Below are 21995 nucleotides of genomic sequence, written 5' to 3'. Positions count from 1 at the left end.
CTACGCGGCTTAGTAAAAGGGCCCCTAGGTGACCACCTAGAGCAGCAGCTCCCGGAGGACAGGAAAGAACAGCTATACTCAGGGGCAGCCCATGGGAGATGCAATGGAACACAGTGTCAAGTACAAGGACTCATCCTGGGCAATAGAATGGTGGTAATATTATATTCAATAGGGAAGATAATAATACACTAAATAATATATCCACTACTGAAAACTTTTTTTTTTTTTTTTTTTAGAAAAATAGATCTTCAGATGGCGAAGAATGGGTATATTTTTAAACCCATAAAAAAGCCAAATTCTTCACAGGTCCATTAGGTTTATATCAAATTCAAAACGTGAAACTCATATAATATCATCTTGGTTTGCATTTTCATCCATCTGATGACTAGCATTGGCTTGCTGAATGGCTGCTATGGACTCTGCTCAAGCTTATGGTACCTTGTCCCTGATGCAGATATCCGAAACATGAATTCACGTCAGGAGAGTTGGCCTACAGCTGAGATAAGTTACTTTATTTGAATCAAAAGAAATTAAAAAGATAGTTATTATGGGCTAGATTATATATATTACGCCTAAAAAATTGTCGACGGAAAAAATACGCCTAAGCATATTCTGTAAAGTATTTTAATAGAATATGCTATAGAATATGCCTAGTGTGACTAAATTTAGTCACAGGCAGTTACGCCAAATAAAACTTGGTGCAAATGCAGATGCCTAAATTATGCACAGATCGAGTGTATTATATAACAATGCGTATAGATTTTAGAAATGCACATGATGTTTCTAAAATCTCATAAATACCCATGGCCACACCCCCTTTTCAGCTATGCACCTTAAAATTTACACATATCACTTTTGCAGAATACGCTTACACAATTGCACGCGTAAATTCTAATTAATGCCAATTAGTGTCAATAGTTGCTTGTTAATTGGCAACTATTGCCGCTGATTGGCTTGTTAGCTAATTAAGTTGTGTGCACAAATCTAGAATATGACTGGATTTGCGCACACAACTTAAGTTGCGCTATATAGAATCTGGGGGTATATGGATGAAAATGCAAACCAAGATTAAATTATATGAGTTTCACATTTTGAATTTGATAATGGACCAGTGAAAAATGTGGCTTTTTTTAAAATTTGAAAATATACCCATTTGTTGGCATCTGAGGATCCATTTTTCTAAAAAAAAAAAAATAAATAAATAAAAGTTTTTAGTAGTGTATATATTATTTAGAAACGTCAGTAAGGGGTGAAATGCAGAGCCGAAAAGCAGAACCATGTGCAAAATCCACAATGAGCCCTGGCTGCAGTTAAAGCAAAACAATAGATCAAGACAGTCACATATATTTTTAATCTCAGGAAAGGAGGGCAAATTTCAAATGGCAGAGCTAGAAAGCCACCTGGCACAGAATCCACTCACTCCAGGATTCTTCTCTTAAGGATTACAGCAGTCCACACAGTAAAGGTTGTTTCAAATTGTTAAAAGGTTTTGCTCTATACTTGGATCACATATTGATGTGACTCACTTTTTTTGACACTTGTGAATCACATCAATATGTCCATTATTCAGTGCAATACATGTTTTGCTTTAATCCTAAGGCAAACTATCTGGAGCCTTAGAGCTTGTCCTATCTGTCTCCAATTATCAGCTTTGAAAGATGAGATCAACAAAGAAAAAATTAGCTTCAACTAAAAAAGCATCCAAGATTAATCAATTCCCTGCCAATTTACCACCACCACTGCCACAGAGAAGGCAACAACAGAGGAATAGAGGGGTCACAGTAGGCTCAGGTAGACTAAACTCTGTGACACAGAAGCTCTCACCTTCCCAACCTTTGCCCCTGTCAAATTCTTTTGCCGCGCTACATCATTATGATGCTGAAAAAACAAGTACTGTGGTGGAACCAGCGGCTATGAAAGTAGCACAACCCAAGAATCATCCCCCTAAAAATGACAGATTGGTGAAAAGCAGAAAACTCTTACTGCTCGGAGACTCCATTATCAGAGGCATTAACTTAGGAACACAGTTCAAGGGTTCCAACCTAGTGAAATGCCTTCCAGGATCTTCAGCTACCAGATGCACCGACCAAATTCTGAAAGTAATCTCAGAAGAGAGTGAAGCTTCGAATATTGATGTTGTAATTCACCTGGGGACAAATGACCTGGCCAACAATAGCAAATTTACAGCACAGAGGGCTAGATGCATCAACCAAACGTAAAAAATTCAAAAACGTTAAACTCCCTAACGAATTTGAAAAAACGAAGCATGCACCAAAAAAACAAGTCGCACATGTTCGGTGCGGCATTGAAAAGTACAATGTATCAAAAGATTTGTAATCCCCGTCGGTAATCGGCCCCTAAATCATGCGCAGAGCAGCCAAGCGTTATGCTGGCTGCTCTGCCCATGCCACAAACATCAGAACAACAACAAAAAAAAAAAACCCACAAACACGTGGCTCTCCGCTTCCCCCTGCATCGCTACAAAAGTAAACATACCACAAAAAAGGATCGGGAGGGGGCAAAGGCGCTCGTCAGAAGCGTCCTGTATGGACGGCCTTGCCCCCCCCCCCCTCTGAGATCGCCGCTGTTCCCCGCTTCCGTCCTTTACTAAATTAAAAACTGAAAATAAAAATCTAAACTTTTGCAGCGCCGGGCCCCCCTCCCTTCCTGTCTCGATCTTCTTTTCCCAACACTGCTCCAACTCCCGCCATTCTCTGCCCCTTGCCCTGCCCCCCTGAGTTTGTCGCCGCCGTTCCCCCCCTTCAACGGATCCCCCTTCCGCTTTACCAGCCGTGCAGCGCCTCTCACCTGTGTGTGAAGGCGCTGCACGGGATGAAACAACGGATCGTCGATCGCTTCTGCCTCCACCGTCTCTCTCCTTCTTCCTGTGCCCGCCCTCCTCTGATGTAAGTTACCTACGTAGGAAACTTACGTCAGAGGAGGGCGGGCACAGAAAGAAGGAGATAGACGTCGGTGGAGGCAGAAGCGATCGACGATCCGTTGTTTCATCCCGTGCAGCGGCTTCACACACAGGTGAGAGGCGCTGCACGGCCGGTAAAGCGGAGGGGGGGTCAGTTGGAGGGGGGAACGGTGACGACGAACTCAGGGGGCGGGGCAAGGGGCGGAGGATGGCGGGATTCGGAGCAGTGTTGGGAAAAGAAGAAGATTGAGACAGGAAGGGAGGGGGGCCCGGCGCTGCAAAAGTTTAGATTTTTATTTTCAGTTTTTAATTTAGTAAAGGGCGGAAGGGGGAACAGCGGAGATCTCGGGGGGGGGGGGGGGGCAAGGCCGTCCATACAGGATGCTCCTGATGAGTGCCTTTGCCCCCTCCCGATCCTTTTTTGATGTTTGTAAAGCTTTTATATTTTATGCAGGGGAAAGCGGGGAGCCAGTGTTTGTGGTGTTTTTATTTTTTTTATCTCACTTTTCAGTTTAAACATGCCAGCTTTGATTTTTATGGTGCAGGTGCAGGGGCAGCGGGGAGATGACAGCTCAGGCCTTTACAACTGCTCTGACCATACATTTAATATATCGCGGTAAATGATTCGGTGTGATCGTCGGTAGTGTTAGTGCATCCCGAATCGCCCACATTACAATGGTAGTTACTCTTTTGTATTCCGTTTTCGTTAGCTGCTTGCTTCGTTGGAAAAAGGCCTTTAATGCATGCAATGGTTAGGAATTTCCTTCGTTAAAGGGTTGTTAGAGGGTTGTTAAGGTTTAGTGCATCTGGCCCGAGCGTTCCAGAAGCTTGGGGAGGGACTGAAATCTTTGATTCGGACTGTGGCTTTTTCTGAAGTAATTCCCATGTGGGGGAAGGGAGAAAAAAGACTACGCAAAACTGTGGAGTTCAATAAGTGGCTTGAGTCTTGGTGTAAAGAAGAAGGTTTTAGTCACATAGGGGTGTGGGGTAATACGTGGAAAAATAACAGGCTGTACTGTAATGGTGGGCTACATCTTTCGGTGACAGGAAAAAGGATCCTTGGGGAGAAATTCAGACAGTATGTTTCTAGACATTTAAACTAGAAGGCGGGGGTGACAAAAGGAAACAAGGGAATTCAGAAAGTCAACCCCAGAATAAACTTGATGGCAGAGGGAAAGGTCATCTAAATACAGAAAACCACCTAAACTCTCTACGCAGATGGAAAGCAATGAGCACAAATGCTCGTAGTCTAGGTAAAAAGGTTCAAGACTTGCAAGCCCTGATGTTTGAAGAAAACTTGGATATTGTTGGCTGCAATCAAAGAATGCATTGCTTTCAAAATCTGCACCCTGGTTCACAAAATCATCCACGGTGAAGCCCCGGGATACATGACAGACCTGATGAACTTACCAACTAGAAACGCATCTGAATCAACACGAACATATCTAAATCTGCACTACCCAAGCTGCAAAGGACTTAAATACAATCAACTTATGCATCCAGTTTTTCCTACATAAGCACACAACTCTGGAACGCACTACTAAAAGCCTTGAAAATGACGCATGACTACCTAAACTTCCGGAAAACACTAAAAACTAACCTGTTCAAAAAGGCGATCCAACTTAAATGCCTGATCTCTGCTACACAATAAAACTAAAGTACGTAATGGACATAACACAACCCTTCGCTGTACTATTCCCTAATGTGGCTGTGCCACATGAACTTTATCTTACAACAACATCACTTTGTATTTGTTCAAACCGGAGTCTGGTAACGCCTCTCCGATACTCACGTAAGCCACATTGAGCCTACAAATAGGTGGGAAAATGTGGGATACAAATGTAACAAATAAATTCCTGCACTGTTCAGATGTGGCAAAATCCCCAGAAATAACTGCAGGAGCAATTATACCATGTGACCACTAGAGGTCACAGTAATACAATAAGTCTATATATGCAAGCATGATTTAGCATACGCTAATAAAAATCATTTAAACATAAAATAAAAGCCATCAAGCTTGAAGTAAGCAATGGAATGCTGACCACAGAGATGCCATGGGTGAATCATCCCAGAGAATGAAATTGGAGGCCCACGCGTGAATTTTGTCAGACGGTACATATGGGGTATAAATGTAGAAAGATGCAAGTGTGCTAGAGCTTTACAAAAGAAAAATAAAGCAACATCAAATAATATTTGCTTGTCTTTGGAGTCCTTGAAAGGATACAGAGTAAAGGCAATATGAGTAAATTCTCTGGGTTGAAAATTGCTGGCCACTCAGTGCAGAGATGCCAAGTTACCCAGTTCCAGGTTGGAGATTTTGGTACAGTCCTGGATTTCTGACAACCCTATCCTGCTTTGGAATGTAAATTCCCAGCTAGGATTGTCCCAACTTAGTATTTCTGTTAGTGGCTAAAAGTATGCATGTAGGTTTCACTGCTCAGATACAAGTTGTATGTGCTGGGGAAAAGGGATAGGGTAGCAGGATTTCCTGCTGGTCGGGCCAGTGTTTTTTCTTCTGTTATGCTTGCCTTACATGAAAGCAGTGATCAGTATCAATGCACTGGCACTGAGGCTCTAATGAGTGTGTTTGAGACTAAGTTAACCTTCAAATGACTGTGATAAACAGCTAATGAGCGAGGCTTGGAATTTCTATGTCCATAAGAAGATCAAAAGATTTTAAGGCCCTATACAGTGCAGCACATTAGCTGAGGGGAGATATGATAGAGGTCTATAAAATTATGAGTGGAGTGGAACGGGTAGACGTGAAGCATCTGTTTACTCTTTCCAAAAATACTAGGATTAGGGGGCATGCGATGAAGCTACAAAGTAGTAAATTTAAAATGAATCGGAGAAATGTTTCTTCACTCAATGTGTAATTAAACTCTGGAATTCATTGCCAGAGAATGTGGTAAAGGTGGTAAGCTTAAGAGTTTAAAAAAGGTTTGGATGGCTTCCTAAAGGAAAAGTCTATAGACCATTATTAAAATGAACTTGGGAAAATCCACTGCTTATTTCTGGGATAAGCAGCATAAAATGTTTTGTACTTTTTGGGGATCTTGCCAGGTATTTGTGATCTGGATTGGCCACTGTTGGAAGCAGGATGTTGGGCTTGATGGACCTTTGGTCTGTCCCAGTATGGCAATACTTATGTACTTAGTCTAGGTTTCCTAGTAGTCAGGGCCCCCATCTCATGTAATGCTGTGGCAAAGGTCACACAATTCAGCCTTTAGTAGCATAGTCACTGGTGGACTGGCTGGGCATGGCCCACATATTTCTTCTCTGCCTGCTACCTCCCCCCCTCCCAAAACAGGAAAAATTAATATCTTGGATTGGAGGGGTCCCCAAGTCCTGCCAGCTAAAGAGTCCTTTCCAAAGCCTCCCTGAGCTGTCTTAACCTCAGGGTTGGTGGTTGGGAGGCGAGGATAGTGGAGGGCAGACTTATACGGTCTGTGCCAGAGCCGGTGATGGGAGGCGGGACTGGTGGTTGAGAGGTGGGAAATACTGCTGGGCAGACTTGTACGGTCTGTGCCCTGAAAAAGGCAGGTACAAATAAATCAAGGTAAGGTATACACATATGAGTTTATCTTGTTGGGCAGACTGGATGGACCATGCAGGTCTTTTTCTGCCGTCATCTACTATGTTACTATGTCAGTGGCACGCTTCCATCTACCGACACTAAGACGCCAAGCGCATCCTAAGGAATGCAGAAATAATCAGTAACAATGGATAGTGGTTCCAGATTTGAACCTATCCCTGAAACAATTGGTTTCCTGGGTGGGGAACATAAAGTGAGTGAAGCAATAAGGCCATCACAGAGCAGGATGAAGGGAGGAAGAGGATGGAAAGCATGAGGGGATTGTGGTGCCAGTGACAATGATGGCTGTGGTGGTGACAGTGGGGTGACTGAGAGGATATATGGGGTAGAATGATTGAGGGATAGAGATGGAGGCTGCACAAGTGAGGGGAGTCATATGGTAGGGAATTAAGGAGAGAAAGTGACAGAGTGAGGAGATGAGAGAATGGCGGTGGATTGAAAAGTGGTAGTGAAGAGAATAGAGAGGATGTAGGCCGTGAATGAGAGGATCAGAGATAGGCAGGGAATGAGACTATTATAAAAAACAAAATTACTGAACATGTGGATTAATGGGATAAAGCCAGCATAGAAGAGAAATCTTGCCTCACCAATCTGATACATTTCTTTGAAGGGGTGAATAAACATGTGGATAACGGTGAGCCAGTTGATATTGAGTATCTGGATTTTCAAAAAGCATTTAACAGAGTACCTCATAAATGGCTCCTGAGGAAATGACAAGTTATAGGATAGGAGGCAGTATTGTATTATGGATTAAGGACTGGCTAAAAGATAGAAAACAGAGAGTAGGGTTCAATGATCAATATTTTGAATGAAGGATAAATAGTAAAAACATTCGAAACTACAGTTGCATTACAATCCCAAATATAAGTGGATGGGTACCCAGCACAGATTATGATAGAAAAAAAATGTCGAACTGGAATCAAAGCTTAAATTGTACTTGCGTCCAAATGGCAGATGAAGTTCAACGTTGACAAGTGCAAAGTGATGCATGTGGGAAGGAGGAACCTGAATTACAGCTATGTTATGCAGGGTTCCGCGTTAGGAGTTACGGACCAAGAAAGGGATCTGGGAGTCATCGTGGATAGGACGTTGAAATCTTCAGCTCAATGTGCTGCGGCGGCTAAGAAGGCGAACAGAATGTTGAGTATTATTAGAAAAGGGATGGAAAACAAGCATGAAGATGTTATAATGCCGTTATATCGCTCCATGGTGCGACCGCACCTGGAGTATTGTGTTCAGTTCTGGTCGCCTCTTCTCAAAAAAGATATAAAGGAATTGGAGAAGGTGCAGAGAAGGGCGACAAAAATGATAAAAGGGATGGGACGACTACCCTATGAGGAGAGGTTAAAACGCCTAGGACTCTTTAGCCTGGAGAAAAGGCGGCTGAGAGGTGATATGATACAGGTTTACAAAATAATGAGCGGGATTGAGTGGACAGATGTGAAGCGTTTGTTTACGCTTTCTAACAATAATAGAACCAGGGGACACAAGATGAAATTAGAATGTGGTAGGTTTAAAACAAATTGGAGAAAGTTTTTCTTTACTCAGCGTGTAGACTCTGGAACTCATTGCCGGAGAAGGTAGTGACGGCAGCTGGCCTTGCTGAGTTTAAAGGGGGTCTGGACAGATTTCTGAAGGAAAAGTCCATTGATCGTTATTAAATTTTGGGTTTTTTGCCAGGTTCTTGGGGCCTGGATTGGCCGCTGTCGGAGACAGAGTGCTGGGCTTGATGGATCTTTGGTCTTTTCCCAGCATGGCGGTGCTTATGTGCTTATTAGGAATACAGTGTGTAGGAATTAGAGCACTTGAAAGACCATAAAAAATGGCTCTGAGAGTTTATTTTATTACAACCAATAAAAGATACATTAAGCCTAATTTGCTGAAATACTTTATTATTAATCTCTGCATGGGCTTCTGAGGTATTTTTCTCCCATCCAATTTCTAAGTAAAAACTGAGCTACTGTATTTTGTGCCACCCACAGCCTTCCTAGTAAAGCATTCTAAAGCCCAATATATAGAGCATCATAGGAGCTGACTCTGTGGGTGCTGTGGGTGCTTGAGCACCCCCAATATTGAGAATATTCCTTGTATGTGTCCAAGGAAGGATTATTTATACTGGGCTTAGCACTCCCAATAATTTTGAAAAGTTGGCTCCGATGTAGAGCATTACAATCAGTGTGCTTTTTCTAGCAAAAAAAGTACTGGTACTCAAATGCTAGGCCACTCTTCAGGAATGGGGTGATCACTGAGAGACCCACCCCACAATAGCCAGGCCCCCTGCAACCAGTCACAGAATCTATGACAAGACAGAATTAGTATGTAGAGCTTGAGCTCTATCATTAAAACTTGGGGGTCCATGGGTCAATTTCAGCAGACAATGGGAAAGGTGCCAGTACTCAGTACCCCTGAGTACCCCCTCAAAAAAAGCCCTGATTACAATAGTCTAATGAGTTAATAATGACCACTTGTTGCCTGTATTCTGAAAGTATCCTCATCTAAATAAGCATGTAGTTTCCTCACTACTTTCAGTTTAAAATAAGCCTGTCTTAACCCCTGACCAACCTCTTTCTTATAAATTCCACCTTCTTCTAAAAACGTCTAACACTTTTAATGGTGTAAAGTCCTTTGCTGTTGAGATCCATCCTCACATAGAGGCAGCACTAATTGGATATCATTAGCATAAGCATAAAATGAAAACTCAAAGCGCCTAACTTGTTCACCAGTCAGGGACATATAGATATTAAACAGCAAAGACAATAGAGGTGAACCCTGAAGAACTCCTGATTGTAGATGTTTATATACTGACCAATTCGCATTGAACCTGACTATATAATTTCTTCCGTTTAAAAAGAAGCAAAGCCATTGAATCACAAATCCAACTAGTCACGGATGAATATCTGTTTAACAGGATCTGTGATTCAACTGTGTCAAAAGCTAAGGCCAATGGATATTAGCAATACCTGACCCTTATCGCTCTAGAAGTAAATTTCATCCAACAGAGTGACTAACATAGAGTCTATTCCAGAACCTTTTCCAAAACCTGCCAAAACCACGATTAATAGATCATACTCTTCTAGAAAGCTAGTTCCTTCTTCAGTAACTTCAATACCATAGACAGATGTCAAACCTCCTAAAATGTTCATAGAAATCTGCACATAAACCCATCTTTTTAATAGGAGTGACAACTGCTTCTTTCAACTGATGAGGTATTACCCCCTATGACAAAGAATAATTCAAAAAAATCAACAATCTCATGCAACAAAGATGCAGAGCTTTCTTTGAACAGGTAAACTGATGCAAGATTAAGTGGCATGTGAGCTGATTTCAGCAATAATATTAATTTCTAAACTCTGTTATAATCATGCAGAAAGAGTCTAGGACAACCTCATGCTTAAAATCCAAGGAACCACTACCAACCACATGCAAAAGTGGATTTTTCAAGCAGCTAATTTTCTTAAAAAAAAAAAAAAAAATCAACCAACATATTAGCATAGGGACCATTAACACAGATTTTAGGTCCAAGTCTGCCTTCCCCCATTAGTGAATACACTACCCAAAAAAAGCTACCTGGGTTGTATTACACTATCATCAATACATCTGGAGAAATACCCTACCATAATCTCCTGAATCTTCTGTAAATAATTTTGTCTCATATCACCAATAATCAACCAATATCCTTTTGAAGGTTTGAAAATTATTTCTCTGAATTAATGTTTTAGTAAAACATTTATTATTACTCACCTATAAATATATTTGATATATGGGTGCAACAGTATCCAAAGCCAAATGTATTTTCATAGACCAAACTTCATATATCTCTGCAGAGACATTTAAAACTTCTAATTCCCACCTGTTGACATTGGTTCTCCCTCTTTTCTCATTCCATTATGATCACGGAACCAGTATCCCTATAACATAGGCAAAACATTATCCCCAAGGAAGCATCATAGTCTTAAGAAATCCCCAGTTAACTAACATTATTTTGGAGTCAGATACAAAAATAAAATCTAGTAGATGATCTGTCTAATACAACCTAGGAGAAGTACCAGAATCTAACATATCTGATAGGAAGGTTTTCTTTTTTTTTTTTTTTTTTTATTGATGGCACCGTCAAAGTATGCATTTAAATCACCTAAAACCATAAAGTGTACAGTGTTCAGTCTGGTGACAGGGTACTATCCGGGTATTATCAGCAAAAGGCTGTCCTAACTGTATCTGGGTAGTTATCCGGGTTCCGGAACCAGATAAGTACTGTGGTCAAGGTATGCCAAGATATTGAACATTGGTATCTGGTTACAACTCGAGGCTGATATAAAAAACCTGTAGCAGCCAGTGTTTCGAAAAACACTAACTGCTGCTAGCTCGATTTTACCCCCATAGTTATGTCCTTCTGCAATTTTTAGCTTTATCCTAGTGCGGTGATGTGACTTCTGACTCTCCTAAGGGAGTGAAGAGCCCATTGGTGGCATCAATTCAATGAAAGCATTTAAGGAAAAAATTACATAGTTTTCCAGGTGCATAACAAAGACACGCAATCATTAACTGCAATGCACAGCTGTTTTCCCCCTTTAATTCCCTTTTTCCCCACTTCCCTTTTCCCCACCCCCTTCATGTCTTCTTTTCTCAGCTTCCCCAGGAGAATCCGACATCCACTAACTATATCAAAGTAATTTTCTTTATTATTTTTATTGTACTATATTAAACTAAACCTTCTCTCCACTTCAGGTGCAGGGAGACACCTCATTTCATGGAGAAATTGCTTTACTACAGCAGAAGACACAGGATATCTTCAACGTTTCTCGAGAGATGGAAACACTTAGAAGCACTAGGGCTGCCTCCTATTAGGTAACTAACTCTGAGAGTGCTATAGATCGGTGGGGTTAGAAAGCTAGATTACATCTAGCAGTAGAGTGTGTAGTGTTCTTGCGATCTCATCTACCACCTTTTCAAGTAATATTTATTTGCCAGTAAGATTTTCTCTATTTTGTAAAATTCTGTGATCTCTTTCCTTGCAAAAGAGTAACCCACCCAGATCTAAGTTTTATTTTATTTATTTGTTATTTGTTTATGACATTTATATCCCACATTGTCTCAAACAGGATTCAAGTTCCTCAAATAAGATTCAAGTTCAATGTAGCTCACAATATAACAAAAGTAGAATTGACAAGATGTTCTGATTACATAGAAGAAAGCAATGCACCCCCCCCCCTCCCAACTAGGTTTCAACCTAATTCATGTTTAATCTGGGATTTAAAATCCATAAATAAGTAAATAATTGGATAAATACGAACTGCAGTTCATGTGGAGGGACAATGCCCCCCACACCCCTCAGACTAGGCTTCAACCTAATTCAGCCCCTCAAAATGACACACCGATTACGAATTATAACAAATTACCAGGACTTATGGGACCCTATTCAAGAAAGAAGCTACAGTCAGTTAAAAAAAAATAAAAAAAAGCTTGCTGGGAATTGTCCCCCTTAAGTGGGAATAGTTCCGGGGGGAATTGTTCTAGGTATTGTCCTAGGTGGGAATTGTCTCGGGGGAAATGGTGGGTGGGAACTGTCTGGGTGGGGACTCACCTGATAGCGTAACATGAATTCATTGTCTCTATTCAGGACTAGGGTGATGCTGTCAAGTGTTTTCATGAGTTTCAATTCAGCAATTTTATGCTGGAGTTTCTCTTTGAAGTTCCTTTATAGGAGTGTGTCAAAGTTAAGGCCAGTTAGAGAATGTCCTGGATGAAACGTTCGTCTACTGGTTTTTGAGCCCAAAAATGTCCTCCTCATCTTCCTCTTTCCCTTCCTTTATTAAATTTGTCTTTTTCTCTCTTTTTTTCTAATTTCTAACTTTTCCTTCCTCTCCTCTCTTTCAAGTCCTTTTTCTCTTCCCCTTCTCCCCTCCCTTTGTTTCCTTATACTGTATTTCCTCTCTCCCTTTTCTTCTATATAGTTTTTGTGAGTCACTATGCAAAGAGTGCAAAAGATAAATTGGCATGTCCAAGGTCACAAAGAGTGCCATGGGGGCAATGGGATTTCAACCATGATTTTCCTAGTTCTCAGACCATCACTCAAACCATTAGGTCACTTACTAACAATACAATCCAATGACATACAAAAGCCCATTTTACAGAGAATGTTGAGATCAGAATGTTGATCAGGAAGTCAGGACATGCTCATTGCCAGTGGTATTTTACAAATGGTTCTGCTGAATGTTGAGCCTTTTGTAAAATATGTATAAGAATGTACAAGAGTGCATGTGTATTTGCATGCACAGTGGGATCACCCATTGTACAAATACACCTGAAGAAAAGGTGCAGCATGAACGTGGGAGCTTCTATGAGGAAGCAGCAATATCACAACTTCCATTTGTAAGTGGAAGTGCCTCAATGTGTAGCCAGACCGTTTTACAAACCTATTTATACATGCCACCAATGAAGTAGCGAGGCCGCAAATTTTGTTTCCATTTTGTTTGCAGAAACAAATATTGATGGATTAAGAAGAATTAATCCTTCATATACAGCCCTTGCCAAAATGAACAGTTTTTTGAAAACTGTGCATGCCTCTGAGCCGCTGCAAAGCTCAACAGAGAAATTTGTTTCCCAATATATGTGTATCCCCATTTGAAAATGGGGAATACACATGTAGATTTTTGGTCCCCATCATGCCCCCTTGAAATCTGTGTGGTATGAATCTCCATGTATAAAATAGCATCTTTCTATTAGTATTAGTATTTATGTATTCAAACTTTAATACATTTCAAGAAAACACTCTTGATCAGGAAATTTAAACATTCAAGATACAAAACAACAAGGAAAGAAAAATATGAAGTATACTACCAATAATCTGCTTGCGAGAAAGATTATAAATGTGAGGGAGAGACCTCAATAACAGGGCAAGATCTTTTAAACTAACAAAGATAATGTAATTAGGAAAATCTTAAAGCCAGGTGAATAACAAGCATATACAAAGAAATATTTCTCCTTTAACCCACCTCCCCTCTCAAAACTGCAGGAGTAACAAAAACAGGAAATTTATGATCTAGGAAATTCATCAATTGAACAGGGTCAAAAAATATATATTTCACATTAGAATAATTAACCACAAACAAATCAGAGCAAAAATGGCCAGAAGAAATAACTTTCTGTCTTAGTGTCAGGAAAGACTTAGGGGCTCGTTTTTGAAACAGAAAAACGTTCAAAACGCAGCACAAAGCAGCAGATAGAAGTGGGGTTTTTTTGCCAAAACATCCAAATCTCTATTTTCTAACCCCATTTTTAAGACGTTTTTCTATGTAGTGAATCCAAATCACAAGGGAATGTGTCAGGCGTGTGTTGGGGGCAGGATTTCGGCATTCCCAAAACTTAAGACGTTTTTCTACCATAATGGAACAAAGTCAAAACATCCAGGGCTAAAAGTTAGATGTTTTGGTCAAGGGAAGTCGTACCTCACCAATTTGCTTCATTTCTATGAAGGCGTAAATAAACATAGAACATAGAACATAAGAGTAGCCGTGCTAGGTCAGACCAATGCTCGTCGGGGCCGGCTTTCTTTTTTCCATTATCAGCCGGCCATCTCTTAAGCACACCCCCGTCCCGCCTTCGCTACCCTGCCGACACGCCCCCTTGAACTTTGGCCAGCCCTGCGACGGAAAGCAGTTGAAGCCAGCCAAAATCGGCTTTCAATTATACCGATTTGGTCAGCTTTAGGAGAAGGCCGGCCATCTTCTGATTTGTGTCACGTAGACAAGCAGACACAAACACAGTTTTATACATACAAATACTTTTGAAAATCTCTGCTAAAGGAGGAGAGAGAGGTACTAATAAGCTCACAGCACCAATGACAGCTGATTCCCTGGTAATTCTGGAGGCACTGCTGATTTACAGCTGCTCTTGGGCACCCATAGCTGCTCATTTTGGGCAGCCTTTTACAGATGGATTAAGGGAGGTTCTCCTCCTTAGTGCAGACAAATCTGATTAATTTCTTTGACTGGATGAGCAGAAAGTTGGATCGAAGGAGAGAACTAAATGTGGTGAATCTAGATTTAAGCAAAGCCTTTGATACTCTTCCGCATAGACAGCTACTAAAATGGTCAGTGGTCTTCATCATAAAGCATATGGGGACAGGCTTCAAGGTCTCAATATGTATACTTTGGAAGAAAGTAGAGTCGAAACCCAAGGAGTGGGAACTGGATCAGGCTCTTCAAACACAGACTCTGGACGCCGAAGCAAAGTTCTAGATGCTTATTAACCCTGACTCGACATGGTACCATGTTTTGGCACCTACGTTCCTGTTTCAGGAGTCTTGATACATATGCTGATGTTCACACGTGTCCTTGGTAACATGTCTTGTAAGATAGATTTAAGTTGGTCTTTAAAAAGACCATTGTTAAATGAAATAGAGTTATGGTAGCACGTACATTGGAACTGTAATGGAAGAAAGGCAGGAGAGGGGAGATATAACAGGGACGTTTAAATACCTACATGGCATAAATGCACAGGAGGCTAATCTCTTTCAATTGAAAGGAAGCTCTGGAATAAAGGGGAGCACACCACCCGAACTCTCATCCACTCTCTCATCACCTCTCGCCTTGACTACTGCAACCTACTCCTCACTGGCCTCCTACTTAACCATCTATCCCCCCTTCAATCCATTCAGAACTCTGCTGCCCGTCTTATCTTTCACCTAGACCGATATGCTCATATCACCCCTCTCCTCAAGTCACTTCACTGGCTTCTGATCAGGTACCGCATATAGTTCAAGCTTCTCCTACTAACCTACAAATGCACTCAATCTGCAGCCCCTCATTACCTCTCTACCCTCATCTCCCCTTACGCTCCTACCTGTAACCTCCGCTCACAGGACAAATCCCTCCTCTCAGTACCCTTCTCCACCACCGCCAACTCCAGGCTCTGCCCTTTCTGCCTCGCCTCACCCTATTCTTGGAATAAACTCTCTGAGCCCATACGCCAAGCCCCTCCCTGCCCATCTTCAAATCCTTGCTCAAAGCCCACCTCTTCAATGTCGCTTTCGGCACCTAACCATTGTACCTCTATCCAGGAAATCTAGACTGCCCCCAATTTGATTGACCACATTTTTTGTCCTTTAGATCGTAAGCTCCTTTGAGCAGGGACTGTCCTTCTTTGTTAAATTGTACAGCGCTGCGTAACCCTGGTAGCGCTTTAGAAATGTTAAAAAGTAGTAGTAGTAGTAGAATAGGATGAAGGTGAAAGGCAAGAGACTCAGAAACAGTTTTGTGCTGGAACAGGCTTTCATGGGTTCGTGAGAGCCGTTTGTTAAGTTTTTAAGAATTTTGAGAGCTGGTTGTTAAAGTAGCCCCCCCTTCCCCCATGGCTACTTTAACAACTGGCTCCCAAAATGTGGGCTCGGGCCCCCTCTTTAATTCTCTTTTACTTTGCTGGTGAGGATATTGAGCCCCACCAGCCAAGTAAATAGACTGGTGCTGCTCCCTGTTTCCAGCTCCGAGCAGCAGGCCGGGACTTCTCGTGCATGCAAGAGAAGGCCCAGCATGCTGCTCAGAGCCAAAAACAAGCAGCGGGGAGTGGTGGGAGTCCATTTATTGGCTGGTGGGGCTCGGCATCCCTGCCAGCCAAGGTATGTCTAGTGTGCCCGCATAAGATGGGGGGGAAGAAGCATACATTACCCCCACCAGTCTACCCCTGGCCCCACTATACTGTAGGAGTGGATACGCCCAGAGAGAGAGCATGTTGTTAAAAATTTACCAGCACACCCCTGCTCAGAAGTAACCTGAGGAAATACTTCTTCACAAAAAGGGTGATGAATTTGTGGATCAGCCTTCTAGTTGAGCTAGTGGAGACAGACTGTATCTGAATTCAAGCAAGCTTGGTAGAAGTACATAGGGTCTCTAAGGAAGAGGAAGGGATAATAGATGGTATTGATGTGCAGACTGGATAGGTCATATGGAGGGGCATAATCGACCAGAAACGCCCATCTCCATGGGCGTTAATCTCCGAGAACGGGTCCGTGAAGGGGCGGAGTGAACCGTATTTTTTAAAAAAAATAGACGCCCATGTTTTATTCGCCAAGGTGTGAGCTGGGCGTTTTTGCTTTTCACTGATAATGGAAAATGAAATCGCCCAGCTCAAAAACGAATAAATGCAAGGCATTTGTTCGTGGGAGGGGCCAGGATTCATAGTGCACTGGTCCCCCTCACATGCCAGGACACCAACCGGGCACCCTAGGGGGCACTTTTACAAAAACAAAAAAAAAGGTAAAAGAGCTCCCAGGTGCATAGCACCCTTCCCTTGGGTGTTGAGCCCCCCAAATCCCCCTCAAAACCCACTGCCCACAAGTCTACACCATTACTATAGCCCTAAGAGGTGAAGGGGGGCACCTACATGTGGGTACAGGGGGTTTGGGGGGGGTTGGACGACTAGTAGCATTAAGCAGCACAATTGTAACAGGTAGGGGGGGGATGGGCCTGGGTCCACCTGCCTGACGTCCACTGCACCCCCTAACAACTGCTCCAGGGACCTGCATACTGCTGCTTGGGAGGAGGGTATGACATTTGAGGGTGAAAGTAAAAAGTTGTGAAACATCATTTGTTGTGGTGGGAGGGGGTTAGTGACCACTGGGGGAGTCAGGGGAGGTCATCCCCGACTCCCTCTGGGGGTCATCTGGTCATTTAGGGCACTTTTTGGGGCCCTATTCGTCAAAAAACAGGGTCCAGGAAAAGTGCCCTAAATTCTAGCTACAAACGCATCCATTATCGGCGAAGGGCGCCCATCTCTGTTCGCCCGATAACCACGCCCCAGTTCCGCCTTCACCACGCCTCCGACACTCCCCCGTCAACTTTGTCCGCATCCGCGACGGAGTGCAGTTGAAAGCGTCCAAAGTTCGTCTTTCGATTATGCCGCTTTATTTGTTTTTGTGAGAAGAACGCCCATCTCCCGATTTAGGTCGGAACTTGGGCGTTATTCTCGTTCGATTATAAGCTGGACGGTCTTTATCTGACTTTGTATTTCTCTGTTTCTAGTTAATCTGTTATGATTCTGATAGCAGGCAGGGGAATGTTTGGGACTCACTCCTGATTGGCTGGTCAGAGGCTGAGCTGACGTCTGATGCAGCAGACGTCAGAAGCCTGATCTACTTAAGCCTACCTTTCCCTACAATTCTTGCTTTAGCGTTTGATTACTTTGTTTGCTCAGCTGAAGCCAGCCTGTGCTTGGGCGCTTGCCTTCATGTTGGAGTTTAGCCTTTCTCCTTGGTGCTTGTTTATTCTGTGTGTGTGTGTGCTGGGTATTCCCAGCATGAGCTTGATTGCACTCTCCTACACCTGGTCTCCTTTCTGCTGCTCTAACATTGTGCTGTCTGTGGTAAGCTTATGCCTTGTATTGTTCCAGTTTGTTTGTTTAGTTTTCTCTCTGTGAGTGTTCCCTTTGTTGTGCTGAGCTGTTGCTCTGCTCCCTGTGGTTCTGCCTCCATTTGGCAGTCCCCTTGTCCTTGTATATTGCTCCTGTTTGTTGGTTTTAGTTCTCTTTGTTTGCTGAATCTGTCTCCTCTTCCCGGTGAGCAGTGCTCCTTTTCTGGTCTGTGTGTGTCAAGGCAGCTTCCTGTTCCCTTTTCCCTTGTGTGTTGTGGGGCCAGCTTTGTGTATTCTTATAGGTAGTTTTCCTTTTCCTTTGTGCGCTGTATGGTACAGCCTAGTGTGTTCCTTGTAGGGTTTCCTGTATCTTTGTGTGCTGTAAGGTGCAGCCTAGTTCCCTTGAGTGTTATCAGGCACAGCCTAGTGTATTCCTATGAGTGGTTTCCCTTTTTTCCTTGAGTGCCTAGTGACATACCTTAGAGTATTCTTTTGAGTGGCATCTCCTTTCCGTGAGTGCTGAATGGTTCAGCCTAGAGTGTATTCCTATAGTTGGTTCCCTTTTTTCCCTTGAGTGCTATATAGTACAGCCTAGAGTGTTCCCTTCTGGGGTTTCCTGTATTCTTGATTGTCCTGTGGCACAGCCTGGTGTATAACTTTAGAAGTCTCTGTCTCTCGCCCTTTTCCTTGTGTCTGTACCCTGCACTGTGTGCGCTGCTTGTGCTAAGTCCCTTGGGGACCCATCATTGTTCTTTCTCCCCTCCCAGAGTGTGACTGGATTCCCGGTCGGCCGTGAGGACTGCTTACTTGGACTCTGCGCGAGTGGGTTCCCGATTGGCCATGAGGCCCGCCTGAATGCTCTATCTCTCATTTTCTTGTGGTGTCTGTTAGCTGTTGTGCATGTGCGGGGCTTGGTGGCTGGGGTGGTGCGTAGGGCCTGTTCGGTCTATCCTAGGCCTTGGCCAAAATCCTATTCTAGGCCTCGGCCTGGGCTCAAGGGCTCACGTCCAGAACAACAGAATCATTGTTTTCTCCCCCTCAGTAGTCATAGTACAGGAAGATTGTGGCCTCTGTACTTAATTAGAAGCATTTACAATGTGTATGATTCGAAAATGGCTGACATGCAAGAATAAATTCTGACATACCCTTTTATACATGAGGTGTGTCGGAATTTAAACATAATTTGTCAAATCCCCTCCATTGATATTTTCCATGTTGACTGTTGTAAAATGGCTCCTCCTGCTGTATGTAGCAGCAATATACTTGTGCATTCCTGCATGTGTATTAGAAAAGGCTCCACATCAGCAAATCCTTTCCTACATGTTAATGGAATTGTACAGTACATGTCTAAACCTGGATATATCAATTCCATTTTCTACATTCTGTCTAAAATGGGCCTTCATGCAACTCTGCTCCAATTCACTCCAAGGAATACCTACATGTATAATCCCATAAAGATAGGTGCAATTTGTCCTAGTGGCTACTTTTTTGTCTGTATAGGTAATTTTAGAAGTTGTTACTTGAACATGGAAAACCCTATTCTAATACTTATAGAATGATCCAAACTGTACAAATTTATTTCATGCATATTTATTGTGAATATCCTGCAAAGTTGATTGGCTATGGAGTCCCTAAGACAGGTTTGGGAAGCACAAATAGATTAATGCTGCTAAGCTTCTGCATTTCTGTTGTAGGATGTGGTGTATGTGCTTACATATATAAACAAAAAAATGAAGTTGCCCTTTTGCCCATGCAAAGAGTACCAAAATAACTTTTTGCAAACATTGAAACTCTAGGTTACACCATTAATGTTAGCATACTAATGCAAGAAATCACTTTCCAGGAAGGTCTGCACACATGCACACATACTTAAGAATGGGAAGAGAGCAACAGAACGAGTTATTTAAAACTAGTAAAAAAGGCCCGTTTCTGAAGGCAAGGAAACGGGCCCTAGGCAGGCAATTCCTCCCCCCCCCCCCCGTGCTACGGCCCCCTCGCCCCCCCTTCCGCGAACCTGTCGACCACTCCCCAGACCACCAAAAACTGCCCCCCGCCACCGTTGTGGACTACCTATGCTGACGGGGGACCCAAACCCCCGACAGCCGAAGTGTTGTTGTGCCCTTCACGTTCCTTCCTCAATCATCTTCTCTGGAAGTTCCTCCGGAGGGGGGGGTCAAGGGGGCCGTAACACGGGGGGTGACAGATGATTCCGAGGCAGGGGAAGGAGTAGGGAAACACGCTGCACGTGTTTCCCTACTCCTCCCCTTGCCTTGGAATCAGCTGTCATGACGTCAGCTCGTGTCTACCTAGCAGACCACCTCCAGCCTAGGGAGCCACGGTCCCAGCCACAGAACATTAGAGGTGAGCATTATTATGTAGGATATCCTTAGCTTCATATACAATACACCTTTATAAAACCCAACTTCTACCATTGTAGCTATTCAATGATCCTTTTCATTTTTTTAATCTCTAAAGGATATCAGCTTCTCCCGACCACCACCCTGACCTACAGCCTTCAGTCAAAATCTATGAACCCAGGATCCGGCATCACCAGAACCAGCACAAGGAAGTTCTCCCACCTCTCTGCAACCGAACAATCTTTAAACCAGCCACATCATCCCTAGTGTACCGTGTTACTTACCCTATAACTGTACAAGACAGGTCCAAAGAAGGATAAATTAATGGTTTGCTGGACTTATGATGAATCAAAAATGTTTCCTGCTCTACACTAGCTCCTCTGGCTGTTTTCCTTTCTGTTCTGCCTCTATCCTAGTTTTTATTTTGAATCTATTGATTAGGGGATATTAGGGAATGAGTGGTGGGATAATGGAGATAAGCATCTTCCTCTGACATCTACATAAACCTGTTCTTCATAGCAGGGTCATAGCCAGACACCCAACTTTGGGTGGGCCTAGGCCCAAGGTGTTTGGGCAGAAGAACCCCCCCTCCACGTCCCACAGACCATCTGGTCTTTCAACCCCCCCCTCCTGCCCTGGGTACCTTTTAAACAGCAGATCTTCACTGGCAGTGAGCAGCAACTGATACACACTGCTCGCACCGGCCCCACAGCCTACCTTCTGACATACTCTCGCCTACACGTAAATAGGAAGTCACATTAGAGGTAAGACTGTGGGCCCAGCATGAGCAGTGTGTATCAGTTGCTGTTCGCTGCCATTGAAGATCTGCTATTTAAAAGGTACATGGGAGGGAAAGGTGTTGGAAGTTTTCAGCTGGCGGGTCTTGGAGATCCCCACCAGCCACAACATAGGTGTGTTGCTACTGGGTGGGCCTGAGCCCAAAGTGAGTGGGCATGGGCCCACTTGTGGCTACACCACTGTTTCATAGGAGTAGATTTTGACAAAGACTCGCTCTGCCTCTTATCATTAAGATGCAGGTTGAAATGAATACCAGTTGGTATAGAACAGGGATACCTGTGTGCTGTGTCCTTACCAAATGTGGTCTTGCCTGCATTCTCATTCTTGTGTTAGGGACTACTGCAAAGACCCTAGAGGGTAATTTTCTACCCCCCCCCCCCCCCCCAAACAGGTAAATTATGCATACTTTCCCTTTGAAATTACCCTATAGAACATTCATGCACACATTTGCACCTGCCAAATTACCCCATGGAACACACATGCACATGTTTTTACTTGCTCTTCAACACACGCAAATTTTCTGGTTCAATGTACCTAAAGATGAGTGTATTTTTATAAAGTGTGTGCTTAAATCCAAACCCTGACTTTTGGAACACCTCCACTGTTTATTGTTTATCTGTATGCAAATAAGTTTACAAGCATGTACTCTGAGTGGAGGAGTAACCTTGTGGTTAGAGCAGTAGGCCGAGAATCAGAGTTCAAATCTCACTGACACTCCTTGGGACCTTTGGTAAGTCATATAGGGGATAACTCGTGAACAAACTAATAGATACCACACCGGTAACCACAACCAACACAGACACCCCATCAGTAGACAACCTTGCTAAATACTTCAATGAGAAAATTATAAAGTTACGAATCACGTTACCACCTAATACCACCGACCACGAAAAATTTATGGACTGTCTGGACCCAAACCCCGACGAATACCCAGCAGACCGAATCTGGACAAACTTCGATCTACTAACCGACGAAACCGCCAC

General features: G+C 43.1%; 1 protein-coding gene across 3 annotated transcripts in view; it reads left to right on the top strand.

The window, feature by feature from the left end:
• LOC115470867 (ankyrin and armadillo repeat-containing protein-like) overlaps window positions 1–21036 on the top strand; it is a 68516-nt gene extending 47480 nt beyond the window's left edge. For 2 of the 3 annotated variants that reach the window (XM_030204461.1, XM_030204460.1), the window contains 2 exons: window positions 11241–11360; window positions 20333–21036. In XM_030204461.1, the coding sequence (XP_030060321.1) occupies window positions 11241–11360; window positions 20333–20534 (322 nt within the window). In that variant the 3' untranslated portion in view covers window positions 20535–21036. The remainder of the gene's footprint in view (window positions 1–11240; window positions 11361–20332) is intronic. The other variant, XM_030204462.1, reaches the window with a different exon arrangement.
• The last annotated feature ends 959 nt before the right edge of the window (window positions 21037–21995 follow it).

Source organism: Microcaecilia unicolor, chromosome 5 (genome assembly GCF_901765095.1).
Source record: "Microcaecilia unicolor chromosome 5, aMicUni1.1, whole genome shotgun sequence".
Taxonomy (NCBI): domain Eukaryota; kingdom Metazoa; phylum Chordata; class Amphibia; order Gymnophiona; family Siphonopidae; genus Microcaecilia; species Microcaecilia unicolor.
This window is presented reverse-complemented; position numbering and strand designations above follow the sequence as displayed.